Source organism: Cryptotermes secundus, unplaced genomic scaffold, assembly GCF_002891405.2.
Source record: "Cryptotermes secundus unplaced genomic scaffold, Csec_1.0 scaffold304, whole genome shotgun sequence".
Lineage (NCBI taxonomy): Eukaryota > Metazoa > Arthropoda > Insecta > Blattodea > Kalotermitidae > Cryptotermes > Cryptotermes secundus.
The window spans coordinates 1,743,067-1,761,404 of record NW_019721521.1 but is presented as its reverse complement, the minus strand read 5'-3'; the positions used below and the strand labels follow the sequence as shown (position 1 = coordinate 1,761,404).

Sequence of the window (18,338 nt, the reverse complement as noted above, 5' to 3'; positions counted from 1 at the left end):
TCAACTGCACAATGAATCCTTGGAGTAACTTAATATGTCTGTGAATATGTTGTTACAATACGTGCTGTATTTTCTTTACAAGAAAACGTATGTATATGATTACATTTATGTAAAGTGACGCCGTGCCAGCTCGGCAACTTCTCACATACAGTAATAGAAGGGGCCTGTTTCCCTTATTCCATCACCCGTTTCTTTAATGGTAAAAAAGAACTGTTCATTGTTTCCTTTTATACAGTTTGCTGTTAGTTTTGTAAATAGTCGTTACTAATATAACATTTTTCCTGTCTCATGACTACATGCATTATGATGTCATCCTTTGTCGAAAACTTTGTAACAAATTGTAAATCTGTCGTCCATGGGCGTTAGGTCTTCTTGTAAGGTTTTTAGTACTCGTAAAATATGAAGGCAACAAAAGAAATTATGTATGTAATTGATCGAAATATTAAAAATAAATTCCGGTCTAGAAAACCGAAAGTAACGGCCGTGGGGATACTTTGAGCTGACCACGCGACACCCTCTATCCGCAGAAGTTGACATTAACTTCGCCGACAAGCGGCGGTCGCTCGGTCGGTATAGTTCGCTTGCGGAGTACAAGCAACGGAGTTAGTTATTAAAAATAAATTCAGTATGCGTTCATATAGAAGCAAACAGGAGAAGACATCCTGAAAGAACAGTATCATGGCGTAGTCACCGAGTCATAGACGGTGTATTTTGTTCCCGCTGTGGTGGGAAATGCATTCTGGTTTGCCTGTTTCCAGCATAAAGTATTTATATTTACGAATCCCCTTCTTGTGTTTAGGAGTGTGTGTGTGTGTGTGAAGCTATATACTATATTATTATATACACTTTTACTTTATTGGTATTTATCATATAATTGTTTATGCATTTTTATAACCAAAGAGTACGATTTACAGGTTTAAGAAAAGCATGATTTACAAAGTATTTTTAGACTGTAACTGGATAATGATGATGATGATGATCCGTCAAATAACAGTAACAAAAACACTTCTTCTTCAAACACGATTTCTCACAGCCTATCGTTCGAGATCAAGTATTTACAACGTCCGCCTAAAAAGTTTTCTGTCAGTTCTTGTATTACTAAACGAGGCCACGATGTCTTTTTCCTCAAAATTTTCAACAGTTCGCAATTCATCACTACTCTGTGAACAGCATTTCCTGCTATCCACGAAACATGATTGTGATATTAACCCACATTGCTTCAAATACTCGTAAATCGTCCTAACTGCTATATGACAGCTCAGATAGACATTAAAGCAACATCCATCTATCAGGCTGTTAGCGCGGATCTTGTTAGAATTGTATTTGTGCAGTGACATAATAATAGATGCGAAGTGACTGTGTTTTGTCTGTTGCAGGGCCTTGTGGATTTTGCTACGACAACACCGCTTCAAGATGAATGCGTAACACATGTTCCTATCGAGATTGTCTCAGAGCTTCTAGTCGAGGTAAGTTCGTAATGTGACTTGATTTCACTGCAGAGTTCATTAGGATGCGTTCACATGGGATTACATAATCTGCGCTATTCCATTAGACATGCACATTTTTTGACAACGTGGAATGTCAATACTTTTCAAATCCAGAACTGAGAAATATACGTATTAAGCATCTTTCCAGAGGACGAAAATTATTTTCCATATATTTGTCAAAATAAACTTTTGCTTTCCTCGCCATTAATTCTGTTGCAGGAATTGTAAAAATAAGAGTAAATAGGGGCACTCCAGTTGGAGGGATCATCCATACCTCTTTGCTGATGTGCTAATTTGTTACAGGCACAAACTTATTTTTATACAGCTAAGAACACTGCATGACTGCATGAGTCGGTCACTGTTGCCGAGCGGTCTAAGGCATATACTGTCTTCGCTTGCTCGGAAGCCGGGATCGTGGGTTCGAATCCCACTCAGGGCATGGATGTTCAGTGTATGTGTGTGCGTTTTTCTGTGTTTGTGTACAGGTAGAGGCCTTGCGATGAGCTGATCACCCGCCCAAGGAGCCCTACCGAATCTCTAGGATTAGTAAACCGAAGTGAAACGGAGAGTTTCATGGAGGTAGGCCAACGCTCAAATTGGGGGTGTACCCACCTGTTCACAGTGGTTCCTCGCACGAGGATTTTTATACCCTGAAAATGGAGAGTATACTTTCCTCCGAAACGTCGATTTACACAATATCTGCATCATTATACTTTTGACAATAAGATTTTTGGATTGGTAAAGTTTACTACTCTAACTCCATTATCATTACTAATTTCGTGTAAACTCTTATTCCCAACTGTTGGTTTGAAAATGTCTTCCCTCCCTACTTAGGCATTGAAATCTCCTGGAAAAGTTTTCATGTGGTATTTACGGAATTTATCGAAAACATGTTCTAGTTCTTCGTAGAACCTGCCCTTCACATCGTCAATTTTGTCCTCTATTGGGGTATTAACATTCAGAACGATGATATCACACCAGCGATCTCTTTGTATTACGTATGACGTCCTATCACTAATGAACTCTACCCTCTTAACTGCTGATATGATTCTCTTATTTAGAAAAACCCTGTACCTAATTCATGATTCTCATTCCCCTTTCCATAGGAAAATGTATATTCGCCTGCTGGTTCAGTGACACCTCCCTCCCATTTGTCTTCCTGTACTCCCACTAAATCTAATTTATAACTAAATCTAACTGTATTTTGAGATTACTTCTGCCACTGCCCTGAGCGAACCTGCCCTATACATACTTCTGACGTTCCATGTACCGAATTCATGTCCATTTTCTTTAGCTTAGGTCGTTTATCCAAAGAATCCGTCTAGGTCCAAGGCTTTTTTAAATATTTCGTAATAAGCTTATTTTTTATGGTGAGGAATTATGAGCCCCGCGCCCAACCCCAAGCTGGAGGACCGCCCCTTGTCGGCTGTCCGCGACTCCTTACTCAGTATATTCGCAGCTACCCTCCATATCTGGAGGGCGTCTCCTCCATCCGCAACCTGATGACGCGCCATGCTGTGGTGACAAGGGACCCACCTAACATGAATCGATTTTTATACTGATTCAATAAATTCATCTCCACATAAAAAATTCGAAAATGGCTGCAATTGTGAAAACTCATAGTAAGAATTGTAGTAATGCAAAGCGTTCAGTGTCAGATTCATTTCTGAAGATGATCTACCTCTGTCCCTCCTTGCAAATGCCTGCATAGTGCCTTCAAATAGACCACAGCAGCCTTTATCCAGATTACATTCAATTAATTCACGTAATGTCTGACCATTTGACACCCTAAACTCACGCAGCTCTGAAAACTTCGTTAGATAAACCCTGCATCCATCATCACATGCCATAAATCAGCTACCGATTTTATCGACTTTTAGTATTAAAAATGTTAAAAGACGAACATTAACATAAAAATCTATTAAAATTCGGTATTCTAATGTTGCATGTTGCATGTATTCTAATGTTACATTAAACATTATGGAATTCCCGTAGGTTTACTTTCACTGCCGTGAATTACGCAAATTTTTGCATGGAATTCTGACGGACTTCACACGGATTTGTCCTTCGGGAGGGAAAGAGTGATCTTGTGAGCCTTTGTTTCAGAGAATGGATAAATGATTGCTCCCAGTGTGAGAAAGAGATATTTTTCCATTGATCCATTTCCAACGTTTGTTGTAAAATCAATATGTAATGTGTTTTCGTCTAATGCGGTTGAAAATATTCCTACATAAAGAAAGAGCTGAATTGAGAAGAAGGCTAGGTGGAATGGGTCTAGACAGGTGGTCGAAGACAGCATGAAATTTTAAAATGAAAGAGACGATCAAGGAGACAGAAAAAGGAAGGTAGTTTCTGAGACCCATGCAGATATCTAGTCCATGCAGAGTGGAAGAAGAAGAAGAAGAAGAAGAAGAAGAAGAAGAAGAAGAAGAAGAAGAAGAAGAAGAAGAAGAAGAAGAATGATTGTGGTTTGGTGGTGATAATGACTGTATTAATGGTAGTAGTCATTTTAAGATCCCTTTGTTCTGGCATTCCTTCCTTGAAATTTTAGGCTTTCTTTACGAAGTAAAAAGGAAATGCAGCCTTATATGGAGGTAATGCCTGCCTGTCTGTCTGTGATCTGTATCAGCGCCTGCACCACTGGACAGATTTTCTTCAAAGTCCTTATGGGATATTGTCTCTAAAAGCTATCCAGCAGTTCTGATCTTCAGCTTCATTGAACCATAATAAATTTGGTTTACATAAGGCCATTAAGAGACTTTCCATGTATCCCACAGACACTTTCCCATATTTTGTTGAATTTCGGTATGGAAAACTTCCACTAATCTGCATTTCATTATTCCCATTCTTAAGTAAGCTTAACAAACCTCAAAGAACGCTGTTATAGTAAGTAAAAGTAAAGCTATGCCTGTAACAGGCCATGAAGGCCCATAGGTTTGTAGTACATATATAGTAATTTTATGTACTTTACTATGGAGAGCGCCGTTTCTGATCTTGTTGTGCTATAGGGAAATTTAAATGAATAGACAGTGATCTGTCTGTGTGTTTGGACGAAGTTAGTGAACGGTTTGCAACACCAGAATTCACAACTGTGAAATGAAGGAGCTTTTTCATCTTCATCCTTAATTTCGATTAAAAAGTTACATACACGTATTTCTTCTCAGACTTGTAAATTGCCTTACAGATTTTTTATTATGGTTGAAGTTCATCACACAACAGCGTTTTTCAGCGTTAACAATAACAATCAGTCAAGCATCATCATATCCCTCCATTATGTTCTATCTGCACTTCATGAAGCTGCCTGATAAAGTAATAAGTTTCTCTAGCCCCTTGTTTAGCTGCTGTAATTAATTTGCAGTTCCTGTAATCTAAATAACGTTCTTAAAAGATGTATGATGATGTAGTACTAACTGCCTTTGCACAGGATTAATTGTGGCAGCGGAAAGAATTAGCAATGAATAGAGTTGTTACAAGAATTAAACACATTAATATTGTTTTTACAAGAAAGGAGCAGAATTTTGTATGCACTCTGACATTAAGGGAGGAACATAGATGAGGGTGTTTGAGAACAGGGTGTTGAGGAGAATATTTGAACCAAAGAGAGATGAAGTGACTGGAGGTTGGAGAAAACTGCACAATGAGGAGCTTCATAACTTGTACTCTTCACCAAGTACAATTAGAATGATCAAGTGAATGAGGATGAGATGGGCAGGGAATGTAGCATGAATGGGGCAAAGAGGACTGCATATAGGATATTGGTGGGAGAGCCAGAAGAAAAGAGACTACTAGGAAGGCCAAGATATAGGTGAGTAGACAATATTAAAATGGGATGATATGGATTCGATTGATCTGGCTCAGGATAGGGACCAGTGAAGGGCTCTTGTGAACATGGTAATGAACTTTTGGGTTCCATAAAATGCTGGTAAGTTCTTGAGTAGCTGCACAATTAGCAGATTCTCAAAAAGGGCTCAGCTCCATGAGTGAGTGAGTGAGTGGGTGAGTGAGTGAGTGAGTGAGTGAGTGAGTGAGTGAGTGAATGAGTGAGTGAGTGAGTGAATGCATTCTTTGAGATATTGTACACCACATTAACCATGGCTTCAGTGAGTGAGTGAGTGAGTGAGTGAGTGAGTGAGTGAGTGAGTGAGTGAGTGAGTGAGTGAGTGAGTGAGTGAGTGAGTGAGTGAGTGAGTGAGTGAGTGAGTGAGTGAGTGAGTGAGTGAGTGAGTGAGTGAGTGAGTGAGTGAGTGAGTGAGTGAGTGAGTGAGTGAGTGAGTGAGTGAGTGAGTGAGTGAGTGAGTGAGTGAGTGAGTGAGTGAGTGAGTGAGTGAGTGAGTGAGTGAGTGAGTGAGTGAGTGAGTGAGTGAGTGAGTGAGTGAGTGAGTGAGTGAGTGAGTGAGTGAGTGAGTGAGTGAGTGAGTGAGTGAGTGAGTGAGTGAGTGAGTGAGTGAGTGAGTGAGTGAGTGAGTGAGTGAGTGAGTGAGTGAGTGAGTGAGTGAGTGAGTGAGTGAGTGAGTGAGTGAGTGAGTGAGTGAGTGAGTGAGTGAGTGAGTGAGTGAGTGAGTGAGTGAGTGAGTGAGTGAGTGAGTGAGTGAGTGAGTGAGTGAGTGAGTGAGTGAGTGAGTGAGTGAGTGAGTGAGTGAGTGAGTGAGTGAGTGAGTGAGTGAGTGAGTGAGTGAGTGAGTGAGTGAGTGAGTGAGTGAGTGAGTGAGTGAGTGAGTGAGTGAGTGAGTGAGTGAGTGAGTGAGTGAGTGAGTGAGTGAGTGAGTGAGTGAGTGAGTGAGTGAGTGAGTGAGTGAGTGAGTGAGTGAGTGAGTGAGTGAGTGAGTGAGTGAGTGAGTGAGTGAGTGAGTGAGTGAGTGAGTGAGTGAGTGAGTGAGTGAGTGNGCCTTACACAACTTAGGTATGAGTTGGGATATATGGGCCTTCCAAGTACACGTGCTTTCAACAATTATACCCAAGAACTTCACCTCGGTACTGTTTGGGATCACATTATTGCAATAATTAACCATAACTCCGGTATTAGGACAAGACTTAGCCGCAAATTGTACATGTTTAGTTTTGCTGAAGTTTAGGGTTAGCAGGTTTGACTTGAACCACTCATTAAGGCAGTCAAAGAGATATTCACATTCCTATTATATTGTAAGTTATTATTGCTACTAATCACCAAACTAGTGTCATCTGCGAATAAGACTGGTTTAACTGTGCTATTAAAAATTGTAGAAAGATCATTTATATAGAAAAGAAATATACTGTTGTAAAGCTTGTACCTTAAAAATGAGTCTCCTTTTTTTCTGTTGAATATTTATCATATCAAAAAAGTTTCAAATAAACATTGTAGAACATCATGACATCTATAGCCTAATTTAGTCCATGTAATGATTTATTATATTAGTATTAGTATTATTGTATGGTTTGCTATTGTTGAAAAAAATTGTAAAGCAGTGTTGCTGTGTTGGTCAACCAAAATAAAATTTGCCGTAAATTTTCATTATACTTGTAAATCCCTCATACAGATCTGTATTGAAATTCATTAAGCACTTTCAGAGATGAAATGTGTGGACTGACAAAGACACTGCCACAACTATGCACTCATTTTATACAGTTCAGGCATAAAATTAAGCGGTGTAAATCACGATTTGCAAATACTGATATTTTTATTAACTTAATAAATTACTTAGTTTGCTAAGTCCACAGATGGTAGCAATATATTAAATGACTGATTTAGGCTTTGAAACTAAATGAATTTTTTTTCAAAATAACACTTTTGAACTTGAAAACTCTTATATAATAGTTTTGGCACCAGTACTGCTTTGTAACTGTCCTGAACTCATGTTTTTCATGTAAATAAAATGTTGTGCAGTTTTCTTGTATGAGAATGGAATTTAATAAATTTACCTACCATGATATGACAATGTGGAGCTTAATAACTGGAACAAGGCTTTTCATGTGAATCTGAAGTCACACTTACTGACACAAGTGATTCACGCTAAACTGTACCAAGAAATAAGCCTACTAGTAGTAGTGTTTTTTTACCCATCTTGCAGAGAACATTTATAGTTTGCAGGACAGTGAAGGTGAAACAGAAATATTAGCTAAAGCTACTAAACACACCTTTTTATTTGTTATTTTATGATAAAACTGCATAGCTGGGAAAGTTTCCATGGCTAGAAGTCTGTAAAATTAGACACACCTGATTGGTTCATAAGTTATTTAATTCCTCTGTTTTAACTGTGGATGTTGTATATGGTACAGATAATGACCTGGCTGATAGACAAACACCTTCTAAATAAAAGTTCAACCTACAGTTATGTTCAGCTGTGTTTTTCATGTGTTGCAGGAGGACCTATGGTCCAGTCGGGCCAGCAGTGAGGAGCTTATCAGCATCATTGCACCTTTGTTGGACAACAATCCTCCCACCCCAGAGATGTGCCATTTCTTCTCCAGACACTGTGTTTCACATCCACGGTCCCCCATTGTGGCTGACAAGCTGACTCCTATAGCACATCGAATCCTCAAACACAATGTAGTATGTTCAGTCTCATATCACGTAACTTGGACAGAGTAATTATATTCACTTGGAAAACGCTTTGATCAAAGGTACATTGCAGCCCTGACAGCATTCATAATGCTTAATTTTGCTACATTTACTGGCTGGATCCCAGCATACTAATTTAATTATTCTGGTGACTGTAAAACTGAAATTATGCAGATCAGATAGAATATATAAATTAAGTATGTATTAAAACAGTATCAAAATTTTCATATATAATTTGGATTTTAATGACATTTTATGCCTAAAAATTAAGTGACTAACATAGGTATACAGAACATGTAACTATTATTGGCACTAACATGAATAATGATATAAGTTTGGTTTTTGTATTTAATAATCACTGATAAACTGTGACAGCAGTTCTTGGATAAGAGGTCGTGCAAACTGAATTCTTGCTGAATAATTATCCTAGACACTAAAATAAGAGCTTCGAATGAGGCATAAAAATGTAGAAGGCCTGGAGCTTCAGGACAGTGGTTTTCAAACATTGTCACACCACACACTGCTTATTGAAAGGCTATAATACTCTAAACACCATAAAAACTAAAATATTTATGATAATTCCTCTCTTACCATCCTGTTTTTCCACAACACCACTTAACTTGTTACATCTCCATGTAGCTAAAATTTAATGCAGAATTTCGCAGATTAGTTCCTTTCTGAAATGAGTGTCTCTAATGTAACTTCAGGCCTACATCTCAGCCTGTCTCACTAAAAGTTTGAAACACACCTACTGAACTCCACTGTAGTAGTGCCATTATGATCATGGACATAATCTGTAATATTACATTCCAACAAAGAAGCAAAGCAATAGCAGTTAAAATAAATACAATTAAGAATAAAAAAGGAAATAAACAATATAAAAATAAAGCATTAAAAGAATATGACGTTTCCACTAATATAGAAGCAGATAAGAGAAAGCTGCAGTGAGTTTTAGAAATAAATGTGTGTTTAATTTATTTTTGGATTTTTCAAATATAAATACAGATATGCATTGTTTCCAGGACTTCAGCAAGTCACAACACATGCGACATTTTGTGCAAGATTACATTCGGGCTCTTTATTCTCAAAATGCAGGAGAAGTTGTCATTCAGAAATTTGTCTCGAGGTAAGAAACACACTCACAGTCGTTAGTTAACTTTTGTTGTATTCAGTTCAAAGAAAGGAAGCGAGTTCAGTAACTGTTAGTGCTGCACAAATCCACGATTTTGAATAACAAATTAATATGAGCATTTATAGACACACTTTGCTTCAGAATTTGAACCATACTTTCCTTTACTGATTGTTTAATTTAAATTTCCCTTTAATGATGATGATGATGATGATGATGACGACGACAATGATGATGATGATCTTATTCCAAGTTACCACACTTACTGTGATAAGTTTAATTTCAGTTCATTGTATCCTCATTAAGTCAGGCAAGTTCATTTAACTGTCCTTTACACATTACATATTAGTATGCCAAGACTGTTGGGTGATATTTAGTATTACTGTGTTCTCCTGTGTTGGTTATATTGCTAAAGGCTAAAATATTAAGGTATACATGTTTAAGTACTAAACAATTTGTTAACTCTTAAAATAATCTTCTATGAATATTAATAAAATTCATCTTACATATATTGTTATACATATGACTTTTCTTCAGCTTGCACAGACTAATACTAATACTGTAAAGCAATTGATATGTACTGACACACTGTTCAGGACTAAAAAGTTTTACATCTGCCACTGCAGTGTATGTTTCAGTCTTGAGACTAAAACTGACCATGTGAGTAATGGCAAATATGCTTTTAGAAAAATTCGCAGGCTCCACATAAATACTTTCTGGAGATATGAGTAATTATTAGCAGTACATTAGTTAGTTTGGTGAAAATTCTGTACCTTGCCTTGTGTAATATATTGATGATATTTCATCTTATGCTTAATTTCTGTTTGGATTTTTTATTACATGGTATGGTGGTATTTTTTTGTAATTTTCTAGGAACTCTTGCTCACATATAAAGTTACATTTACTTTTCAGAGGTGAAAGGAAAATCCATTGATCTGATGCTCTCTATTAAGGTTGGATTCTTGTAGTTTCATAAGTTCCTAGGAACTTTAGATTACACGTATAGTGATATTTCCTTCTAGGATGCTGTAAATCGTTTGTGACATTAAAAGCACATGGTTCATGAATATATTTCTATTTATATGATTTTTTAAATGATACATGTTCTCAGTTTTCATTTTACACTACACATGAATTTCTTTTCCATTTTTCATCTCATCCTCTGTACATGTTATTTAGTCTCTGTTGCCTATTTAAATGTGGGGAAGTATAGATATTTCACCAAAACATATCCCTCAGGACATCCTGTCTTGTGTGTGTGTGTCTCTCTCTCTCTCTATATATATATATCGTGCATGCATGCAGACACACACACACACACGCATGCACAGGCATTCAGTGCCAGTTGCACACTTATGAATACTCTGAAATGCTGATGTATGTATGTATGTATACAAAAGTTCAGAGGCACGCAGGCGCACAGGCTTGCAGGTGCAAAGATGTGGAGAGCCGCACAGGTGCACAGAGGTTTAGAGGTGTACAGATGAACATGCATTTTGATAGAATGGTAAAGAACATTTATTTGAAATGATTGCCTTCACAGAGAATACAGATGTTCAAAGGCTAAGAATAATATCTACTTTAATATCTAAAGTATGTTACTGCACAGTGAGACAAGTCTTTTTGAGTACTCCTGTATTCATACTATTAAATTTATCTCTGTAGGTGTAGGTCTGGTATTTATTATTTGACCACACCACAGATGGATTTAAGAGAGTGAGGAGTAGGCATGGAAATAGCTTTGCAGTATGTGATAAATACTCAGAAATGAGCCAAAAAGCATAGGGAATGATGAATACTCATGAAAGGAGTTATAATTCATCTCTTGCTTGTTTTCAACTATAGAGTATTTGTTCCTACATTTCTCACTGTTGGGAATGATTTAGCCACTGGAAATAGCTTCGTAAAAGGAAGCTATGGAACTAAACAGGCAGTGTCTGCCTATGTCTACCCCCATTTCCAGCACTGGTGAGGAAATCAAGTGGTCATATAAGGCAAAATGAAAAGGGGAAAAATAATGTGCAATAGTAGCATAGCACTGGTACACTGAAGCCATACTTGATTAAATGGTGTCATAAAATTGCATTTGCATGATTTTGGGAACATACGACAATGTTCACCATGGTATTGGTGAGAATACAATTTGAGATATAAACCTACTTGATTTTGTTAGTGAGCAGTAACTCTCAAGAGTTATGGAACTACTTGGATGGTACCTGGTTCAGATATTTCAGGGATTACTAGATGTCATGCCTGATGGTTTTCATAAATTTTTCCTCAGTCTTTTGGTATGGATGTTAGGGTAGTACTTAAAATTAGACCATGACTGCCTCCTTCAAGATCTGTTCCATTCACAGTGATTGTCCATTTCATGATGTTATGTGGTCTCTGCTGTTGAATCAGAATTGTAAAATAATTGAAGACTCAATCAGTTGATCTAGCTGATTTTGGCCATTTACAAGGATTTTAGTGATAGTGGATTATTGTCAGAGGTTCAAGGAACCCTCCCACAATCACTAGGGACTATTGATGTATGATTCCTAACCCATTTTCCTGTCACTTTTAGTGTTTGTGTGTCATACCATGTCTGATGGATGTAACACCATGTGATATTGGATATCCATTCAATGCATGTGTTATTGTCCTGTAGTGTCCATGGTCCTGGGAGTGGATGCCCTCACCCCCGTGTTCTACCAAATCTTGTGGCTGTGTGCCTAGCTGCCATCTTTTCTAATTTTGAGGAGCGGCGTATGTTAGCAAGACTGAACGAAACACCCAACTCAGAGAAGGACTTGGGTGAAGGAACAGAGGAAACAATCCATGAAAAAGAACTTCAGTGTTATGTTACTGTGTTCCTATATGCGTGAGTATGAATCCATATGTTATTTCATTGTCATATTGTTTGGGATTATAATGCTGCATCATTTTTGTAACAAGCTACAGCGTGTATCCATATTTTGGGGAAGGATAATTTATGGATTTGTCCTTTTCCTTCCCTGAAATGTTTGAGATGATACAAGAAATATTTTTCTGTGAGTAAATTTAGTTAGAAACTGTCATGACTGAAGCAAGGTTTATGTGCTCATATGCCCTCTGCTCTTTCAATCTTGTGATATATCTCAGCTGTTATTTTATCAAGCATATGCTATGATACAGGGCTCTCTAAAATGTTTAAACGCAGGCTCACTTTACAGTTTCTGTTTTGAGGCATACCATTCCTTTCTACATTTGATTGAGACGACCTCTTTATGTCTGTAATTGGTTGCTCGTGCTATCAGTAATTCTTCACTTAATTATTTGAAGCTGGCTCTTTTTCTTTTTACCAAATATATATATGACAAAATACGTAGAGAATTAAATTATTATTCATTGTCTTTCTCTTTGCCATAATTGCTGAGAAGGTCTCTCTCTCTCTCTCTCTCTCCATTACAAAGTGAAAGTTGATTTAGTTGTATTCTAAGAGACTAAACATTATAGTATTTCCACCATCAATATAAAATAGTGATTTATAACTACTTTTATTAGCATATGTGTGTGTTAAGAATGGCGTATTTTTTTAATAAATATTGGATTTGACTATAATGTCCTGTTAATAGAAGCTCAAGATGCAATGTCACTAATAGCAAAGTTTGCCATTGGATGTGATCTTGAGACACATCTATCCAGCTTTATCTCCAGAATCTAACTATCCCTAAAATCCTTCATATGTTATTCTTCCATCTCCTCTTTGCTCTTTCAGAAGTTGTTTTCCAAGATGTCTGTGCTGAAATTCTGTGTGTGTTCTTTGAATTTGTGAGGTTTCTATTGAGTGGACTATTAGACATTTTTGGAGACCCAGTTTTCTACTCTCTCATGTTAGTTTCTACTTCCAATTACTAGCAAATCCACATTTTCTCATTAGCTGTCTAGTGTTCATGCCTGAATGGTTTATTGTTTTCGTTGTTAAAGACTATGCATATGTTCAGTTCAGTTGTGAAATTAAATGTAGAGTTGATATCTTTGTAAAATATTTCTCATGACAGCAATGTAAATCCTGGCAAAAAAATTCTGGCTTTATATTTCTGTAAAACTTAAAGCTATGTGCCTACAAATTTAACTGTGATGCATACTGACAAACTATGAAGCAGTTCTAAGGTGTTCATGAAAATCTATCCATTGGTTCAAATGTTGGAAGGGGTGGGGGGCTTGCACATGAAAACAGTGGCATTAAAAACCTGTTTTCCTTGTTATCGAAGGTAAGTGGGCTGAAATGGAATGCTGTAAAATCATATACATTCTCTAGCAACCCCTGTCATGCACCCATCATTCCCAAAAAGTCTTAAATGGATTATAATATATGAGTATCATATGAAACAGAGAGACATGTAACCTGTTCTTCCAATTTATAGCTCTGAATATGATGACTGGAGACCTGTACTGGCACAGCTTCTACAGCCTATCCCATTTCCTAGTGATGCCCTGGCTCATGAACCATTCATCAGGTAAGTCAACATAAATTTAATTTTTAAATTGTATTAATGACCCAACAATATTTCACTATCTTCACTTTATGCTGTTTAACATCTCTCTACTTCATAATTTATACAGACGTATGTTTCATGTTGCATGTATGAAGGACACAGCTAGGGAAATGTTTGTAATACACTGGAAACCTCATTGAATGTTCCTCAATGTTAGGTTTTGCCACATTTAATATTTACCTTCAATGATACCATGTCAGTAACTTTGGTGTTAAATTTCCTCCATTCAAAATTTTCTTCACTCTAGCTCACTGCCTAAAAGTAAATTTTAAAAAAGATGTTTCATTGTAATTTAATGATTCATAAACTGGGAAAACTTGGTAAGGCACTGAAAGCAATTAAGAACACACGTATTTGAAGTTTCATAGAATACTGATGTCATGAAACTGCTTTTTTTATGATTATAATTCCTCCTTTCTTTGAGTTATTTGCATGATATGTATGGAATGGGGAAATATGTTCATCCTTCCATCCATATGTTTCAACTCGAAACCAAATTAGCAGATTTAGAAAAGGACTGATATTTGGGAGATCTACATTAAAAGTTGTTATTCAGAGTTTGTTTGGTTTGTTATCAGTCCATTACATTACGTAAAGGTGTTATAAACATTAGAATGATCTGTCATACAAAAAATAGGTACTCAGTATAAAATATAGGTCATTTATTTTGTGTCTGACAGTTTTAAGTTCTGCTTTGTTTTGGCAGGAGATTCAGACCTGTGATGGAACGTATTGGAACTGATGCAAGATGCTCATCGCACCAGATGGTGCAGGCTGTCCGCAAAGGAAAAGAAGGCTGGTTCCATGTCTATTGTCCATCGAGTCCTGTCTGTACTGATGATGGGCAAACCTGGGGTCATATGGTAAGAGTTTTGAGCCATTTTATGTCTTAAAACTTAAAATAGACCACCACTGTCCACCTAAATCTTTATCTCTGCAGCAGTCATGATCACCTTCCTATTTAGTCAGCACTGCATAAATTTTGCAGTTGAATAGAATTATTAAGGAACTTACAAATCAGTCAACCAACATCTTTAGTTCGTATAGCATCCTTACATAACCTGAAAATGAACCATGCAAAAAATCACTGCTTCAGTAAGAATGCAAAACCTTTGTGTCTCAACAGCTGAAGACCCTGCTGCACTGTTGTTGCCGCTGCAAGTGGTTCCTATCACAACTGATGAAGAAACAGCTTGGGGCCTGTCTATTGCTTGCTCTGCGGGACCATTCAGCTGCCCAGGAGGCACTGTGCCTTATGCTGGAGTGGGAACTTATCGAGCAAGAGGACCAGAAAATGCAACTCGTGTCCACACTCCAGAGCACAGCCTCAGGTCGGGATAATTATGCAGCTCTCTGTCAGCGACAGCTGCATCTTCGTGAGCTGGTGAGAATGCAGAATACAGGTGTTTGAATTGAGACATCTAGATTTAATATTAATAAATGCTTGTATAGAAAATTTAAAATTTTAATCTTAATAATTGGCTGTGTAAGTTATATGAATTCTTCTTGGACATAACAGTAACAAATGAGAAATAAATTCACAAAGTAACAGACTAGATTATATCTGGGGAATGCTTGCTCTCATTCAGTTCTGTATTTTTTATCTTCTTATCTCTTATATGAAATGTAAAAAATTGAAATTCGCAAATATAGAATTTTATTTGTTTCTTTGTATGACAATGAAACATAGTCTACCACCCTAAGGGAAGAACATAGTTTGAGGGTGTTTGATGATGGATGTCAAGAGTATTTGAATTAAGAGACAGGAAGGAGGCTGAAGAAAACTGTATAATGAGGAGCCTTAAAATCTGAACTCTTTACCAGTTATTATCACGATGTTCAAGTAAGGTAAAATGAGGTGAGAGATGAATGTAGCATAAATGATGGAGAGATGAGAATTGTATACTCAGTTTTCAGTGAGAAACCCTGAATAGCAAGGTCACTTAAGAGACTTGTTTATGAACAGAAAAATAATATTAAAATGGATCTTAAAGTAGCAGGTAATGATGGTGTGGACTGGATTCATTTGGCTTAAGTATACAGACTAATGGAAGGTGCTTATGAACACAATAATGAACCTTCAGGTTTATTAACAGGTGGGGAATTTCTTGACTGCTTAAGTAACTATTTAGTATCTACTCAAGAAAGGCTCTGTTCCATGTGGTTAGTTATTAGGCCTTTGACTAGCATGCATATAATCACTTTAATTTACATATGAACTCCATACTAAGAATGTTCATAGTAGAGCTGTCGTCTATAATTGTGCAACTTTGGGCCCATATGGAATTATTTTATGGTTTCATAGCAAACCTTATGAACTGTAATAGCTTGGATAAGAAATTTTCGTATTTTTAACGTATATAAAAATATACAACTTCATTTTGTATGCTATTTGTTTTTATGTATTTAACATCAGCAGTAGTGAGGAGCTCCATAATTTTTACTCTTTGCTTAATGTAATTAGAATGATAAGCTACAGGAGGATTTGCTGGACAGAGCATATAACATGCAGGGAGGCATGCAGAATGCATACAAGATTGTGGTGGAAAGCCAGAAGGAAAGAGGCCACTAGGAAGACCTGGATATAGTTGGGAGGATTATATTGAAATGGATCTTACAGAAATGGATTGAAGTTTAAGGATTTGATTCTTCTGGCTCAGGATATGAACCAATGGAAGATTATGATTTTTTTTTGTAAAAATTCCTACAAATTATGTATGAGATATTGTTTGTAGGTGAGTCAGTAACTCCAAACACAGCGACAATGCAATAGTTTGAGGTCATATCCAGCAAATTAGGCATGGACAGAATTTGTACTTAAGCAATAAAGTATTCCCTAAAGGAAAATACCACAACTGTCACCACCATCAATACTGCCACAGTTGCTGCTACCACCATACTACTGCTACTACTATTAGCACTACCACTACCACCGCCACTGCCACCATCAATAGTGCTTGTCTTTTCATGGTGCCTATCCTGACAGTTTCTGTATCAAGATTATGAATGCATTGCTTACTACACACCTACTGTTTTATCATCTCAGTAATTTAAAATGAATTACCATAACTGTAAAGATGAGATGTACTTACAATTCAGTGTTAAGTGCCACTTTTCCCTTATTTTCCAATCTATTCAACTGTCTGACCGCCTCTGTGGTCTAGTGGTCCTGGCTACAGATCCAGAGGTCTGGGTTCGATTCCCGGCGCTACCAGATTTTTTCTGAGAAGTAGTGGCTCTGGAATGTGGTCCACTCAACCTTGAGATTATAATTGAGTAGCTATTTCAAGGAAATAGTGGCTCCGGTCTAGAAAACCGAAATTAACGGCAATGGGGATTCGTTGTGCTGACCACGTGACACCCTCTGTCTGCAAAAGTTGGCACTAACTTCACCAAGTGGTAGTTGCTTGGTCGGTACAGTTTGCTTGTGGACTAAAATCACGGAGTTTTTATTTTATTCAACTGTCTTGTATTCTGCATAGTATTTTCACTTTCAGAGCAAGAGCTGAATTCTGTATTAAAGTTACCAGAAGCAGGATTCTCCATACTAAACAAAGATGTTCTTGCACAATGAATCATCTGCTTTGTATGTGAGGGTCTGTAAATTTAAATAATGAGTGTGCAGTTGCAGTTCCTAACTAAGTTTTACTAATATTTTTTGGTTTATGGGACTATTATAGCAGCAAAAAGGAGGACCTCGAAAGCTGACATTACCAAGCCGATCAACTGATGCTGACATAGCTCGGCTATTGAGCTGTGGTTCGTTCGGCAACCTTGAGGTCCTTAGCCTTGCTTTCACACATGTGACAAGTGCATGTGCTGAGCAGCTCATAAAGCTGCCATCCCTCAAGTATCTGAATCTGTGGGCTACACAGGTAAGAAATGTTGCCATACCAATGTTCAAATAGGCACAAATCACTATTTACTTTATGATATACAGTGTATGCTCATTCACTGTTATAATTATTTTGACTGTGTTGTTTTGCAGAGTCTATGAAATTCATGAGAGTGTGTCTGTCTGTCTGTCTATGTGTTTTACCTCTGAAACTTTAATAGATTTCAAAGAAATATGATATTGGGGTTTCATACTAAAAATTGTCAGCACATTTAATTTTGATATGTTTTGGTCGGATATAACTCCTGCTTTACAATAAGCTGAAACTAAACTTGATAATTTTCTAAAAAATGAGCCATTATGCAGAAAATGAATACATAATATAAAATGAGGTATATATTTGAGGCAGTTTCTGATATGGCAAATATTTAATGAAATATGAGAAAAAATATATTTCTGAATGTGTGCAGAGTGATATTTATACTGTGATTACCTTTGCAACCATGGCTTTATACCCTCAGTTGAAGAACATGAAGACCCATTAATCAAAACAGTGAATAATGCATTTTGAATATACCTTTCCACTCTGGACTAAGTGAATATTCTACTGAAATATTTAGAAAATGTTAATATGAGAGTAAATCAGAAGTTCAGACCAGTTGTTCATTTCTATATCAAGATTATTAACAAATCTATGGCTACTGCTTCAACTGTGTATGCTCTGATATTATATTTAAGCATCCTGTTGCACTCTACACGACAAATGATACAAAGTCCGTCCCAAGTGCAAACAATATATTGTGACATGTTGCGCAAAGCAGCGCCCCCCCCC

General features: G+C 37.0%; 1 protein-coding gene across 2 annotated transcripts in view; it reads left to right on the top strand.

Annotated features, from left to right (window-relative positions):
* LOC111875455 (C-Maf-inducing protein) overlaps window positions 1–18,338 on the top strand; it is a 267,590-nt gene that overhangs the window by 244,016 nt on the left and 5,236 nt on the right. For both annotated transcript variants that reach the window (XM_023871719.2, XM_023871717.2), the window contains 8 exons: window positions 1,377–1,466; window positions 7,825–8,013; window positions 9,045–9,148; window positions 11,802–12,014; window positions 13,540–13,632; window positions 14,378–14,534; window positions 14,798–15,055; window positions 17,352–17,546. In XM_023871719.2, the coding sequence (XP_023727487.1) occupies window positions 1,377–1,466; window positions 7,825–8,013; window positions 9,045–9,148; window positions 11,802–12,014; window positions 13,540–13,632; window positions 14,378–14,534; window positions 14,798–15,055; window positions 17,352–17,546 (1,299 nt within the window). The remainder of the gene's footprint in view (window positions 1–1,376; window positions 1,467–7,824; window positions 8,014–9,044; window positions 9,149–11,801; window positions 12,015–13,539; window positions 13,633–14,377; window positions 14,535–14,797; window positions 15,056–17,351; window positions 17,547–18,338) is intronic.